The 16,043-nt window shown below is 36.3% G+C and overlaps 2 protein-coding genes across 3 annotated transcripts in view; one reads left to right on the forward strand and one right to left on the reverse strand.

Annotated features, from left to right (window-relative positions):
• Positions 1-1,688: 1,688 nt before the first annotated feature.
• LOC132276910 (protein NLP4-like) lies at positions 1,689-12,339 on the forward strand. Of its 2 annotated transcripts, none has more exons than XM_059778552.1 (5): positions 1,689-1,940; positions 4,370-5,393; positions 9,176-9,223; positions 9,343-10,315; positions 10,655-12,339. In XM_059778552.1, the coding sequence occupies exons 2-5, from the start codon at positions 4,479-4,481 to the stop codon at positions 11,545-11,547; spliced, it is 2,829 nt and encodes a 942-aa protein (XP_059634535.1). In that variant the 5' UTR covers positions 1,689-1,940; positions 4,370-4,478; the 3' UTR covers positions 11,548-12,339. The 2 variants fall into 2 exon arrangements, with proteins under 2 accessions (XP_059634535.1, XP_059634534.1); XM_059778551.1 differs by lacking the exon at positions 1,689-1,940 and adding an exon at positions 3,472-3,962.
• Positions 12,340-13,000: 661 nt separating this feature from the next.
• LOC132276909 (uncharacterized) overlaps positions 13,001-16,043 on the reverse strand; it is a 34,570-nt gene continuing 31,527 nt past the window's right edge. Inside the window, exons 34-39 of the mRNA XM_059778550.1 lie at positions 15,937-15,994; positions 15,689-15,799; positions 14,988-15,055; positions 14,021-14,087; positions 13,870-13,938; positions 13,001-13,257 (exon numbers count right to left, since the gene is read on the reverse strand). Of these exons, the coding sequence (XP_059634533.1) occupies positions 13,171-13,257; positions 13,870-13,938; positions 14,021-14,087; positions 14,988-15,055; positions 15,689-15,799; positions 15,937-15,994 (460 nt within the window). The 3' untranslated portion in view covers positions 13,001-13,170. The remainder of the gene's footprint in view (positions 13,258-13,869; positions 13,939-14,020; positions 14,088-14,987; positions 15,056-15,688; positions 15,800-15,936; positions 15,995-16,043) is intronic.

Raw genomic sequence — 16,043 nt, forward strand, 5'->3', positions numbered from 1 at the left:
TCGTACTCTTATGGATTAAATTCTGGAGTTACATGTGTGTGTTGTGGAAGCCCTCACATATTTTCTCCAAAATATGAAGGCATGGTGTCAGTTTTGTGATTCATAGTAAATTGGATCACTCGACAGTTCAACACTTGTTTTGTGTTGTTTGATTGAATAGGACTAAAATGAAAAGGAGCAAAAGGGGTATTGAGAGGAAAAAAAATTAAATTTCCACTATTAACTTGAAATAATCAGCCTTTAATTTAATTCTAGAAGAATCCACTTTAATAAAAATGAAAGTTAGGGTCAGATTAAAGGTGAATATGATGAGAAGAGTGATGTGTTTTGGTGGTTTGAAAAGTGGCATATTTGTTAAAGTGGGAACGCTGTTCGATAAAATTAAAAATTAAGTTCTTTTATGAGCTGAATTTTAAGTGTTAAAGTTTTCAAGTAGTAATTAATTTTTTTTTTTTAAATTTTTTTTGAATTTTCAAAAGTGTGTCTCTCTCACTTAAAATTTTATCTCATTTTAAATAATATTTATTATTTTTAATGATATTTAAATTACACACTTAATTGGGATAATTGCTTATTCTTTCAAAATTATACGTTGCATAAGTGCACTTAACAAAATTATTTATTGAAATATATATTTTTTTATCATGGGCAAGAAACTCACACATACCATACCACTCACACACCCATTTTGCTTATTTGGATACTTCAATCTTCACCATTCACTTAAAGGAAATACCACTAAACCACAAAACCTTTCATAATTATTTATTGATTCTACATTTATTTATTTATTTTTCTCAAAAGGTGAAAAACTATTTTTATATATGTGAATGCTACTTACACGAAGAAAGCCCAAAGGCTATTAGTGACCCGAAGGGGTATATTCGCCTAAACAGAAGGAACCAAACTAGGGAAGGCCCATATAAAAGTTGAGTGCGCAACCAGGAGACCGGACCATTCATTTATACCTCGACTTAATAAGACCCATTAAAATTTATGAATAAAATTAGGTTGTTTGGTAGAATTAGAGTCTTGAAATTAAAATTTGTAAAAATTAAATAAAAAAAAAAAAATTGGTTCAATTTTCGAAGTTACTTTTCTCCAATTCAATTCCAATTTCATACCACATAACTTTAGTTTATTAAAATTTATTTGATTTCTAATCAAATTTTCTCCTATGATCTCAAATTCAAGTTCATACTGGAATTCTAAATTAACTAAACATGTCAATGCAAAGTCAAATAAACTTGAATAACTTATATTTGTATTCAAAATAAAATGATAGTTTTTAAAACTTGGAGCCGTGCTTAACCAATACTCCCTTTGTCCCACAAAAAAAAAATATCTAACTTTTCATTTTGGTCTAAAATAATTGTCACACTTCTTCTTTCAATGCACTATTTTTTTTAATATTTTTAATTTACCTTTATTAATTTAAAGTTATAAAAATAAAGGTGAAGTACAATAAACCCCCCCTTAACTATCATCCAAAACTAAGTAATGCCTCCAAAACAATTGAAAAAAATGAAATTTAAGGACAAAACTATCACTTTTGGAGGTCACCGGAGGTGTTAGATTACCGAATTGCCCTTTTAATAAAATGACATCTTAAAAGCTACTATTACTGACGTGGCAGGTGCAATCTAAATGGTTAATAATATTGCGCCAACACATCGCCACCTCATCACCACCCACACCACACCACGCGCTAATCGATCACCACCCACTCAAAGCCTCTGTAATCACACTCACAGCTCTCCCTCTAAACCTTACAACAACCCCCATCGTCCATGGCAGCCATCACCACCTTTCTCTTTTATTTTCTTTTATTTTTTTCTTTCTCCCCAATCAACCTCTAACTCGGGTGTAGAAAAGAAATTGAAGGAAAGAAGAAATTCACTTGTTGAAACCCTAGCTTGTTCCATTGCAACATAGCAACTGTAAGAGTCGAAATCTGCTCCTCTAATATTGAGTTCCTATCCTGCAATTCTTTCTTGATTCTAGATTATTCACGTACAATTTTTGGTTCTCAAGCTTCTTGTGTAGAAACTATGTTCCTTAGCAATCTGTACATTAAAAATAAATAAAAATAAAAAATCAGACAAACTTGAATAGAGACTACCATTGACGCAAGGATTGCAAAAGTGCCTAATTCATAATTCATTCGATCTTTGAGTCTGAAACGGCAACATCAATTTTTAAGCCTGAATTCGAGTTTTCAACCGGCTTGCACCGCTTGTAGTTGATGACGATCACTCGATGTCCAGTTCACCGCCAAATCCAGAGAGAACTCTCAAAATCTCTTTGATCTAAACGGCCCAGAGAGTCCTTGAAGGAGTAAACCATCTGGTGGAGCCAAGTTGTGGCCATAGAGTGAGAGTTGTTAATACTTTGCCTTGGGTTCTTGTACAGCTTGGAAGAGTTTAATAATTTCTTGGAGCTTTGGTGGGAGTTCTTCAATGGGTTGCAAGGTAATAAAGGCTGAAGATGATGAAGCATGTGGTTTGCTTGGTATGGTTTGTATTGAGATATTGATTTGGATTGAAGATGATGAAGCAAGACTAAAGAGGGGGTGAGAGTTTCAATTTGGGGTTGCAATTAATTTAGCATTCTAACTTTAATAAGGATAGTTTTGTCATTTTAAAATTACAGCCTAATCACATGTAGCGATGGCAATTTGACCCGTCCCATCCCGCTCCGTTTTTTGATGATTTTGGGGGACCGTTTTACTTATTTGGATGGGAATGGTTTGATGCAATAAAAACTCGGCCGGTTTTGGTGCAGGGACGGGGGAGGTTGCCCCGCACCGTCCCGTTTAGATAGGCATATTACTTATGTACCATTATTTCATTAGTATATATATTTCCCACTATATATTAAGTACCCTATATAATAATATTAAAGTAACAAATGAATTTTGGGGAAAAAAAAAAAGAAGAGTAAATCCATTTAAACAATAATTAAATTATTGTCTTAAACAGGGCGGGGCGGGTACTCGCAGGGGTAAAAATATTAAACGGTTACGGGAATGAGGTGAAAAATTTTCCCGTTTTTGCATTTTTGGACGAGAACGAGGGTGAAGTTTTTAAACGATTGCGGGACGGGGGAGGGTACACCCGCCCAAACCCGCCCCCGTTGTCATCCCTAATCACATGCCTGTTTAAGGGAGATAATCAACCGGAACAGTGCCGCTGGACTTTTTTGCTGAAAGAAGAATAGTTCAGGGGGTGTACTTTAAAAATAGAAGTTTAGGGGTTTTTTTCCTAAGGAGAGAGTAAACATCTGGGGTTTTGCACTTTACCCTAAAAATAATTTAAATTTGTGAAATTGTGAACCCATCATAAAAAAGTATATTTAAAACATTTTTTTTATGGGGTGTTAGTGTGTTACAGCAATTTTTACTGAAAGTTAATTTGAGAGTAAAAAAAATATATTAAAATTTATATTCTTAAAAAGTTAGGTTTAGAATACGAACATTTTGTTTTAGGGATACAGAGAGTATAAGCAAATGTGTAATTCGATTTCTAGGGATGGAGAGAATATAAACAAATATTAAAAATTATATTCTTAAAAAGTAAAGAATCTGCCCAAATGCGCGTGAAAAAAAAATAATAATAAAAATAAATAATAAAAAAAAAGTCAAAATCAATTAGGAAAGATCAGTTGAGTTCCTCTACGTATATCAAAAATACTGTACTATATTTGTTCTCTCTCTCGAATCTAGAGTTGACTTTCCTACGGCGGGAATTCCAAAGCGTTTGTGGTGGTGTCCTACCGAATTTTGATGATAACAAAGAGAGAAAGAGGGGATTTAACAGGTACCGTCGGCTTTGAAGCTCATGAATCATCTGTTGATGTTGTTCCTGCATCACAGACAACAAGAAGAAGTTTTGGGGTTTTGAGAAAATATATACATTTAAAAATTATATACCCACTTTGGAATACCCAATAATCTTTACATAGTAAGTCACTCATGCTCCTGTTTCATTTGTTTTTGTTCTTGGGTCATTTTCAATTTTTAGTTTTCTAGAATCTATTATTATTATTATTATTTTTTTAAAATTTAATTGTTGCTGAAACTAGAATCTTAAATAAGGGTTAAAAAAGTGCTATTTTGATTTGGAACTTGGGAGTGGAATGGCCTTCTTCAATCTATTGTGGATGAAATGAATTGGGTTGTTAATCTTTGTGTTATTTATTGTTGATTTTAGATTCTGTGGGAGAAAAAGAGAAAAACATCTTGGTAGAATCTATCAATTCTTCTTTTCATAGTTTTAAGCATATATATATATAATAGACGTGTGTTCCTTTTAGATTTCTTTGAAGTTTATTTGGGTCTGAATTGGTTCTTTGATTGCTTTTTATTTAGATTTTTATTGAAGATGCTTGGGAATCTGGAGAGATTAGGGTTTTACTTCATATTTGATTGTTTGGGAACCTAAACACTTCCAATATTCAGTTTTAAAGAAATATAAGAAATGGAAGGTGAAAATATCCCACCCAATACTGTTTCCGGCTATCTACCGGATTCCGCTATGGATTTCGATTTCATAGATGAACTTTTTTTAGAAGGATGTTGGTTGGGGGCAACTGATGGTTCCGAGTTTTTACATCACAGTCCCTCTACTTCCGGTGCTCTTTTTGACCCTTCATTGTTGTGGCATACTTCTGAAGCTAATAATGGTGTTTTGAGCACGAGCTCATTGCAAAGTGCCAGTCAAGAGGAGAGGCAAAGATCAGCTTTGTTAGAGAATCAATCTATTAGTGAATTCCTAGGAGAAAACCCTACTAAAACTCAGCTTCATAGCCAGAATATGAGTAATGTTGCAGGGTATTTAAGTCGATCTGAAAATTATATGGTTGAAGGTTCTGAGCTTAGCAGAAGGTGGTGGATTGGACCCCGAGCTAATCCAGGTCCATCATCTTCTGTAATGGAAAGACTGATTCGGGCAATTGGTTACATAAAAGAGTCTGCAAGAGACAGAGATGTGCTTATTCAAATATGGTTGCCAGTATATACTGGGGGTAGACGTGTTCTTACCACTAATGGTCAACCTTTCTCGCTTGATCTTAACTGCCCAAGGCTTGCTAGTTATAGAGACATCTCTGTCAATTACCAGTTCTCTGCTGAGAAGGATTCCAAGGAGATGGTCGGATTGCCAGGCCGGGTTTTCATGGGTAAGGTTCCGGAGTGGACTCCTGATGTGCGATTCTTTAGAAGTAATGAATTCCCGCGAGTTGGTCATGCTCAAAAGTTTGATATCCGTGGAACCCTTGCCGTTCCTGTATTCGAACAAGGTAGCCGCAATTGCTTGGGAGTTATCGAGGTTGCCATGACTATTGAGAAGATCAAGTATCATCCTGAGCTTGAAAGCATTTGCAAAGCGCTTGAAGTGAGTTCTCTATATTTAAGTTTTCCATTTTTTTTTAATTGGTTGCTCTCTTTTTTTATAGTTAAATCTCAGTTGTTAAGATTGGTAAAGCCTTTCCATTATAACCTAATTTTAATATGGCCATTGATGAAGATGTGTAAGAGGTTGGAATTGAGCCATCATGACTTTGCAAATATCCTGTATATTTTATAAGTGGAACTCTAGAGTCTTGGACATGAGGGCATACAATCAATACATGTGGTAACAATTATATTGTAATCAATGAACAAGCTTAATTCAAAAGAACCTCTGATTTGATGAAGCAAATTTGGGGTCATTCAATCTAAAAATTAAGAAATTCTTGACTTGCTCTAATCTTCATAGTGCCTACATGAGAACATACACAAGGTGCTCCAGAATTTCCTTGACTTGATGCTTAGTCCAACTTTAGGATTGAATCATGGAAAGAGGAGAAACAACTTACCCTTTTATCCTGTTGTTTAAATTCAGTCATAATTATTCTCCAAATGGAGCTGACGTATATAAATTATTAGTTTGTCAGGTATAATGCTATGGGATATTCCTGCCATTTGTAACAAGACAGTATCCTAATTGTAGTTTCCACTTTCCATTAGGGCTGCAAGTGAGCCGAGCCGAGCCAAGCCGAGTAAGGTCTTGTTCGAGCTCAGCTTGATCATGAAACTATAGTGCTCGAACTCGGCTCGAGCTCGACTCGAGCTCATTTGGTAGTGCTCAAGCCCGGCTCGTCCATTATTAATGAAGTTCGAGCTCGGCTTGATGGCTCGTTCAAGCTCGGCTTGAGATTGGTTATTTTCAAAATGGCCTTTAAAAATCAATTCAAGCAACCTTTTTTCTTTCATTCTGTTTTATTTTATTTTGGTGGGTAATATAAGTTTATTATAAAATGTAAATATAGTACAAATAAAAGTTTCATATTTCCATTTGCAAAACAATGAATAACATCAAATCTATTTTTTTTCTTTCCTAGTTGGTACGCACACATACATGTCTTTTCTGAGACTTGAACCCCTGACCTCCCTTTGGGAGGTAAGAGATTGATACCGCTAGGCCACTAACCCGTTGGTAATAACATCAAATCTAATTGATGTAAATATCTAAAATAAAAATATTAAGCAAAACTAAATACTACGTAAAACAAAATCATACCAAGAAACAATTCAGCACAATTATAGCCCAGAGCATACACCCCTAGCATTTCCTTACATATTAGAAAAGGAACATTACAAGTATTGGCATCCCCCTCTACATCATAACTGATTAACTTTGCAAAAATAATAATTTCCCTTCATTCAGAAGTACCAAAAAGTCTTCTAGCAAAAATCCTTCAACCTGCACGTTCAAAAAGTAAAAACCCTAACTCTTTCAAAGAAAAAAACAAAACTCCTAAAGTTATACATAAAGGTTTAATAGATGAAGAGATAAAACAAAAAAAATCAGCAAATCAGTAAGAATAAGATGTGTTTTCAAAACGAACAAAATCCTAACTTTTCAAAAGCAAAAACACCCAATTTATGTAAAGATATTTGAGAGAGAAGATAAAAGAAGTGAGGAAGTAAAAAAATCGACTTACAAAAAAGATGATCGGCGTTGTCGTGGGGCAAAGCAACCCAACCAGTTGTGTGAGTAGAGAAACTGAGAAAGTAAGATGAATCATGAATATGGGATCTATAAATGAGAATTGAAGAGTGAGGAGTGGGTTTTAATTTTGTTGTGTACCGGTGCATGTCACGTGGATAGTCAGACAGCCTAAGTTCTAGACTATGATGGCTATCGGCTGATGAGAAAAGGGTGTGCGGATCACATGGGTACTGGTGGCAGGCTGGCAGCAGGTTTGAAAAAGTTGAATTCTCCAAGTTTTAGACTAGGAAGTCTAGGATGGCTGTCAGCTGATGAGAAAAGGGCTATGTGGATCACATATGCGCATAGGTACTAGTGGCAGATTTCAAAAAACTTGAATACTTTTGTATATAAATTTATTGGTTGATGCAAACAAGACTTTGAATCACATAGGCAGAAGTTAGAAAAAGTTGAATACTTTTGTATATAAATAAATATATATATATATATACATACACTATATATATTATAATTGGGTATATTAGTGAACGCATTATCGAGCCCAGTTCGTTAACAGTTCATGAACAAAAGAGTCGAGTGTACTGATGTTCAGACTCGGCTCATTTATAAATCGAGCCTCATAATTCGGCTCGAGCTCGGTTCACGTATTAAATAAACAAGCTCGAGCCGAGTAATTAACGAGCCGAGCACCAGCCGTTTGCGAACGACTCGGCTCGGCTCGTTTGCAGCCTTACTTTCCATAGATGTATGCTAGCTCTACCTCATGGGATCAGGGAGGATCTTCCTGAAAATTCTTTAACTATTTTCCCCCACTCTTTCTCTTTTTTTCGGGTTAGTCACTCACACACACCCATTATTGTCCCATTGGAAACTTGAACCTTAAACCTTCCATTTGGAAGGAGGAGATACCACTCCTGCTAAGCCCTTGGTGGTAAATTATTAAGTTTTGGAATATTTTGCCATGTATCATTATGTGGCATCCATAGAGGTGGATATTTAAATGGGGGAGAAAAGCAAGAGAATGCATCTTAATATCAAAATGCAACCTGATCGTGATCTTCATCACTCCATGTTGTGCAGTTGTGGTGCTACCATAGGAGGTGTTAGTAGGGGGTCCTTTAAGGCTTATAAAAGAAACAAAAGATAAAGATCTCACACTTTCATGTTATACGTAGAAGAGTTTTATTGTGCATTCGTAGGAGCTATTTTACTAAAGAATGGGAAGGAGTTTTCACTCAAAATAGGGAATAAAGTATGCTACCTTTTCCAACGTTAAATTGGAAGGCATTCCTTGTACTTAAATCTATCAAGGGAAGTGGCAGAGCTGCTCTGTTGGAGGTAAATTATCTGTTATAATTTATGGTTTAGAACTTCAAGCTTTCTTTAGGGAACCTTTTACATGCGTACTCTTTTTTGAATCTTGATCAGTTAGGGTCTGCTTGGTTCAGTTTATGAGAATACTTTTCTGTTTTTTGAGAACTGAAAACCAGAAAACTGTATAAAAATCTGCTTGGTTGACAGTTTTTGAGAATTGTTTTCTGAAAACTCAGTTAAAAAGAGGCCTGAAAATCAGAGAACTGTTTTCCAAGTGACAAACCAAGCAAGTCATTATATCTTCGAGAAAGTGATTGAAGAGGGTAAGGATCTGACAGCCAATGATTTGCATTTATAAGTAAATTTGTGTCTTCAACTTAAGAGCAAAAGCAAGTAGAACTTACTTTATTGAAAATGCAAAATTAACCTATATTGCTTCTGAGAAAGTTCAAGATGAGGAAAATATTCGACGACAATTGACAAAAAGTCTTTTATAAGGACCATCCCAAACGCACTTAACTTCTTGTAAGAGGTAAAAATTAGTTTTAATTACTCCATACTTTCTCTTCTATGGCAGTAATGTGTATTTGAGTTATCTCTATTTTATATCCTCATTTATTTAAAAAATTCATCCATCTTTTGTTCTTTTCTTCCCATCAATATTTTTGCTTGGTTCACTTTTTAAATGCTTCCTTCTAAACTGAGGTTTTGCTTTCTACTTCTTTAGTGATTAAGCTGCTTTATATTTTTTTCTTTTTCAACATTTGGGTTTTTTCTGGTTCATGGAGGGATCTAATCGAAACATGAAAGACAATGAGAACTCATATTTCTCCCTATTTTCTGATTTAAAAAAACTTGTTTGCTTATAGGCATTTGATCTGAGGAGTTCTGAAGTTTCAAACACTCAAAAAGTCAAGGTATGGATAATAACATCTGCAACAAAAAATTAGTCCATAAACGGTCAAGACTTCTCTTCTTGGGGATAATGTATAGTACTCTTTTTTTTTTTTTTTTTTTTTTTTTTTTTTTTTATCAGGCATGCAATGGGTCCTACCAAGCTGCGCTACCTGAAATTCTAGAGGTGTTGAGATCTGCATGTGGGACACATCAATTGCCCTTGGCTCAGACGTGGGTTCCATGCATCCAACAATGTAAAGTGGGGCACCGGCACTCAGATGAGAACTATGTTTTTTGTGTTTCCACTGTGGATTCTGCTTGCTATGTAGCCAATCCCTGTATCCAGGGTTTTCACGAGGCTTGCTCTGAGCACCATCTGCTGAAAGGTCAAGGTGTTGCTGGGAAAGCATTCACAACTAACCAACCATGCTTCTCACCTGACATAACATCTTTTAGCAAGACAGAGTATCCCCTTTCTCACCATGCAAGGATGTTCGGGTTGCATGCTGCTGTTGCTATTCGCCTCCGGAGCATCGACACCTATACAGCTGACTTTGTCTTGGAGTTCTTCTTGCCCATGGATTGCAAGGACCCTGAAGAACAGAAGAAGATGCTCACTTCGTTGTCCCTTATTATACAGAAGTTTTGCTACAGTTTAAGGGTTGTCACTGACAAGGAGTTGGAGGAGGAAACTGTTTTGCCGAGTAGCCAAGTTAAATTCGCGTCAGATGGTAGATCCAGTACTAAACCAACCCCAACCCCAACCCCACAACACTTTCATTCAGAAAGGTCTTCTCAAGTCGCGTCATCCTGGAATGCCAGTCACATGGAGGTCCAAGGGAGTGTTAAAGTTGACCACTTATTTGGGAAGGAAGAAAGAAGGGAAGTGTTGATAAAGGAATCATCGGAATATAGGCAAAGTGAACATGATTCTAGTTTAAGAGCGAGTATTGCCTTTGGTGGAGATTATTCAACTCCTGATGAGGGTGGATTCTCAAGTATTGGTAAAAGAGGAAGGAAAAGAAGTACAAAAGTGGGGGAAAGTATCAACTTGCAAATGCTTCAGCAATATTTTGCCGGCAATCTCAAAGATGCTGCAAAGAGTATTGGTGGTAAGAACTGCTTATTGCAATTAATGGTTAATCTATTCCTCTCGTATAAAATTCATGAACCTTTGAACAGGAAAAAACATTGTATCAGTTGTCTTAATAAACACACACGTTTATTGAAAGAGTATATAATTGGTCGGAACACATGATTGTGGGGTTTGTCCAGTTTTGCTTGTTCAGAAAAGTGATCCTCTGCAAGTATATTTTCCAAGTACAATATTTTGATTGCATATGGACTTGTGAGCGAAAAAACATTTGCATAATTCTTCAGCCTGTTTGTTTTCTCTCTTTTCTGATTTGCTTATTTATTGATCTATTGGTATTATTATTATTTGTTTTCAGTTTGCCCCACTACTTTGAAAAGGATATGTAGGGAACAAGGAATACAACGTTGGCCTTCTCGGAAGATCAAGAAGGTCGGCCATTCCTTACAAAAACTCCAACATGTGATTAACACAGTTCAACGAGCCTCTGGTGCTTTTCAAATCGAATCCTTCTATTCGAATTTTCCAGAATTGGCATCTCCAAATTTATCTGGAAACCATCCATTCTCGAATTCAAAGCCATCTGGTCAAACACAGTCTTTAAACATGCTGCCTGAGAGTGGCAATTTTACCCCCCAAGCTGCTGCATCTAAATCACCTTCCCCTTCCCCTTCCTGCAGTCAGAGTTCCAGTTCAAGTCAATGTTGTTCCAGTGGGACGCGACAACATGCTTACACATCAGAACTTGCTGTTAGTGAAGACCGAATTGTCGAGAAAAAATCTGGTAATGTACTAAAAGGTGTCAGAAGTTGTGCAGAACTGCATAATTCAATTGAAGGAGGACCAAAGCTCCTACCAAGACGTCAGAGCCAGATTTCTCTTAGTGAGCACCCTAAATCTGAAAGTCTTCTGCCTTTACAAAAAAATAGTGGTGGGAAATCTCAAGAAACGGATTTTCACAGGGTAAAAGTTACATATGGAGAAGAAAAAATCCGTTTCCGAATTCAAAATGATTGGGGACACAAAGACTTGCTCCAGGAAATTGCGAGACGTTTTAATATAGATGACACAAGTGGGTGTCATCTCAAATACTTGGATGATGAGTCTGAGTGGGTCTTATTAACATGTGATACTGATCTGGAGGAGTGTATTGATTTATGCCAATCATCTCAGGGCCATACTATTAAGCTCTCTCTCCAAGTTTCTCAGCAACTTTCAGGAAGTTCTTTGGGCAGCAACGGTCTGTTGTGATTTCTGCAGAAAGTCTGTAGCTTGGAAATGGAAATTGACATCCTTCCATTACTTCAGCTCTCAGTGTTGAACCCTTAATGGGAGAAATGTGGTGCCTTGCATTGTAGATAAAAGATACAATGGCTGAATGGAATTTAACAAAAGGAAACACACCCTGATGCTTGCAAGTTGATCTTTTCCTTGGACTATCAGAAATTCTCTCGGGTTATTTTTGTGCGGTGTGTTCGGTGTTTCTTCCATCAATCATCCATATCTACACTGGATACCAACATATTGGCAGATTTGAAAAGAGGGGCACCAACTATTAATCAGCTATGAAGGTCAAAACATCGAATGCGCGGGTGCAGTTAGTCGAGGGGGAACTTGGATGGAGACCAGTTTAGTATCCTGATTAATGGGGTACAAGATACCAGCACATCCCGTGGACTGTAAAGAGAACAAGGCTGAGAATGAAGTTCCTACGTCACATTACCAGTCGGGTTCTGTGGGTAAAACTCTATATTATACTGTATAGCTTTGGTGAAAGAACTTCAGAATATGCTGTGGTGTCTCTGTTACTGTGATTTGTTTCGTGACTTGGCTTGACTATACAAGTTGATCATGAACTGCTTCACTTGGTGCAGGAAACCCAATTCATGAATGAAATGAATGTAAATTTTTTTCTTTGACCATTTTGAAGTTGATAATGGTTGTAGTGCCATAAACCGTAGGTATCTGATGGATGATGATGGGTTTGCATTTCTTGATTGACCATTGTTTAGGTTTTTGTAACTGTTTCATTTGATTTCTCCATCTTCAGTGTTCCCAAGTATCTCTGGTAAGAGCATGTGTTAGGGTTTCCATAATGCTCTTGCAATCCCAGAGGCCCTCTAAAATGCATTCACAGGAAAATTTCCCAATTTTCAAGCTACATTTGTACAACAGCTCGCAGAGGGCAAAGTAATGCAGTTATTACAGTTTTGCAGAGCTAATCTTTTTTTGCTTTTCGTAGTTTTGATGGGCTTCTCCCTTGAAAATGCTCGATTGGAAAATTGTAACTTCTTCTCTTCTTCGGAACAATAAGGACATTGCTGGAATTTTGTTAACATTGCAGAGTTGAATTTGTTGATTATCAATGCAATTCCAGCGAACACGCTACTAGCTAATATTGACCATTACAAATGAATCTAACTGCTTAAAATCATTTCAGACTCAGCTCGTGAGGCTCGATTAGTATTCAATCATTAAAATGAGTTCAACTCTAGTGTAAACCATGAACTTGTTTATGAGTAGGGATCCCAGCAATTATAAGCCTAAAATGAGCTGTAATGGATGGAACATTCATGGAGATGAACCCGTAAATGGTAATGTAAAAAACCAACAGCGGTAAAGAACCAACTCCTGATTCTATATTTCTATGCATACTTATGATTGTGAGAAATTCCAGGCTTGACTTTGTCGATATACCTATACATTCTTCATTTTTTTTTTTTTTTTTTTTTTTTTTCATAGAATGTATATTCATATTTTACAAAATGGAATACTATTTCAACGTGTTTTTCACTGATGATACATGGAATTGAGGCATTTGAACAGACAAAATTTAACCCTACAAGAAACAGCTCTTATGATGCACCAAATAGCTTATAGCTGTGATGAAGTAGATGGCCGATGTTCTTGCTTCTCAATGAGCAAGCATCTTGAAGGTGGACCAAACATGCTTAATAGTACCTGCAGGCACCAAAACCACGATTACTAACACGATTTATTCCACAACCAACCCCGTCAAATGTGGCACATTATAAGAAGCCAACATTGGCTTCATTTGCATGATAAAGTTACCATCACCACCATCATTTTTTATACGAAGTAACATCACCATTCTTATTCTTGTTATTGTTGTTTTTAGTCTCTGGTTTACTGATGAAAACAGAGAGAACTCGATACTAAATTTGAGGAAATAATGAAAAGGAAACCTATAAAACGAAGTCACATCATGAAAGCATTGTGTGGTTATCTATAACGGTGTGAATAAATAGAGAGATACACTTCTATATATGTTGCAAGTCCCCTTAAAATGTCAACTTTGTCAATAGTGTTGGTAAATTAACAGCTCAAAAGACTGCAGCGACTTGGTTGTGCGTCTATATTTTGACTTCCACATAAATGTTGATATTAACTAAACCTCGTCTTTAGAGGGGTGGACAAAAAAGTAGCCCATCTCTTTTCTGTTGCTTATGTACTTATTTGGTTATGAGATTCTATGTGAGCTCCCAGTTCTTAAGAGAAACACAAACTGATGCAGTGCGAGTATCAAGGAGGCGTATGTTCAAGTTAACTTACGGGTAAAAAAACTAGTCCATGCAAGAAACCTAGAAGAACTAATGCCAGGTACATCTGGAAGTAATAAACCTGCAAAACAAAGGGCATGATTTAGAATACCATGGCAAACTGGCCTATAAGACGAATTATTTTTTTGGGTAAGATCAGAGACCACAAAAACTTCTGTCCGTGAGAAGCAAAGAACAAGCACTCCAACTAGCTTTGTGAGAGTTATTCCACTGCAAAAGTACATCAGACAAATGAGTTTGTTACTTAAACTTTTCATGTTGACAGAAAAAGAAATTTACACACATATGAAGTAAGGACAAAGATGACATATATTTGCAGGTGACTCTGATTATTGCCCAAGGCATTGAACTCTATATGCTAGTTGCTAGAAGAATTTCGGCCATATGCTTGATGCATTAAATTTCAGTCCATCACAACATTACCTCGTTTACAAAATATATTACAAGGTATAATCAGCAAGGAACACATGAATCCACTGATGATCACATGTATATGAAAATATGATGGAAACTAAAATGATAAAAGTAAAAGAGAAAAGAAAGAGTGGGAACCTCATATAGAAGAGTGAAGGCATTAACTCTATTCAGTCAATTGGTAGAACTAAGCTATGATTTTCTTATCATGTGCTTATATAATGAATTAAATAAGTGCCTCTAAGAGCCTCTAAGAGCGTAGCTCTAGTGAATTTTCCTAGTCTTTTCAAGTGGAAGGTTGATGGTTCAAGTCTCCATGAGGGGCAATTTTGGGTGAAAATAAGAATTCTGTAAGTACATGGACTGTATTTGCATCTTCTAAGAATGGTGTACTTCCTAAATGTTCAACATTGAACATGACAATGGTCATTTTTTTTTTTTGCTTAGTTGGTACTCACAAACACATGCCTCCATGGAGGTTCGAATCCTGACCTCCCTTTGGGAAGTAGGGATCTGGTACCGCTAGGCCACTGGCCTGTTGGTACAATGGTCAAATTCTGTTTGTTGTTTCTAAGTAGTCATCCATTGCTCACTATACATACATATGGGGTCCAAACACACGTAAAAATAAAACTAAATGCTGCAAGGGTCTCATCATGGCAAACATATATGTGTTTGCCAGAGAAGAAAAAGAACCTGAAAACAGAAGCCCCCATTGTAGCCAGAGCCTCCTTTGTGCGCTGGTTTCTATCACCACCGGTTACCTGCATGAGAAATGCATAAGAACTCATCTAAACGTAAAAATTAAATAGTGAACCAAGATCCTCACATTTGAAAGAGATCTGGAACAACCAAACAATCATAAATTTACCAATGATGAACGTAAATACTTTTTCTCAAGAGGGAACATACCGGAAACCTGAATTTTAATTTGTACTCCCTTTGGAATGCTGCATTTACTTGATTACCATAAAATTGCCTGGTGCATCAATATTGTTTGTGCGGTTCAGAGTACTTTATTTTTATTTCTTTTTTCCTTGCATGGTGAGAATAATTATCCACCTTCCCTATTTATGCACAACTTTTTACTAGATGGCGGTTCTGGATCCATTTGTGATGCACCAGGAAAGATCATTGGTTAATAAACGGTAATGGACCGCACACACACAGAGTACATCTCTTTTAGTTGAAGTTTGCACATTTAATTTATTTTTAATAAATTCATCAAAAAAGAAAAGAAAAGAAAATGATACAACGTTGTCTAGTTTTAGATTTTCAGAATTGTAGCAAAAATTGTGTAATCTTGTCAATTAGCCGTTGGAATTTGGAAATGTCTTCTTCAGGATAGTCTGAAGATCAATTATGAGACAAAAGATGTGAAAACATAGAATACTGACCGAGAAAGTATGGGTAATATGCACACAAAACTCAACAGCAATGCCCACTGCCATTACAAGGTTAACAACGGACACTGCATTCAGCTGGATATTCAGAATCGCCATTACACCCTGCAGATTTTCGTCTTATAAGCAGAAACAACAAGCAAATTGGCAAGCATAATATATTATCAACCATAGAGCATGAGGTAAAATTATCACTTCAAATGTTAAAGATTTCATAATTACCATTGTGGAAGAAAACATACCAGTAGATCCACAACAATCATCACCAACACAAGTAAAATGATTGCTGAACTCCATAAACTGCATTTGAAAATGCAAAGAAAAAAAAAATTTAACATTTTCTAATTTG

The sequence above is a fragment of the Cornus florida genome, unplaced genomic scaffold (genome assembly GCF_030987335.1).
Source record: "Cornus florida cultivar Cherokee Brave unplaced genomic scaffold, ASM3098733v1 CherokeeBrave_3.0.0_Hap2_Chr10, whole genome shotgun sequence".
In the NCBI taxonomy this organism is placed as follows: domain Eukaryota; kingdom Viridiplantae; phylum Streptophyta; class Magnoliopsida; order Cornales; family Cornaceae; genus Cornus; species Cornus florida.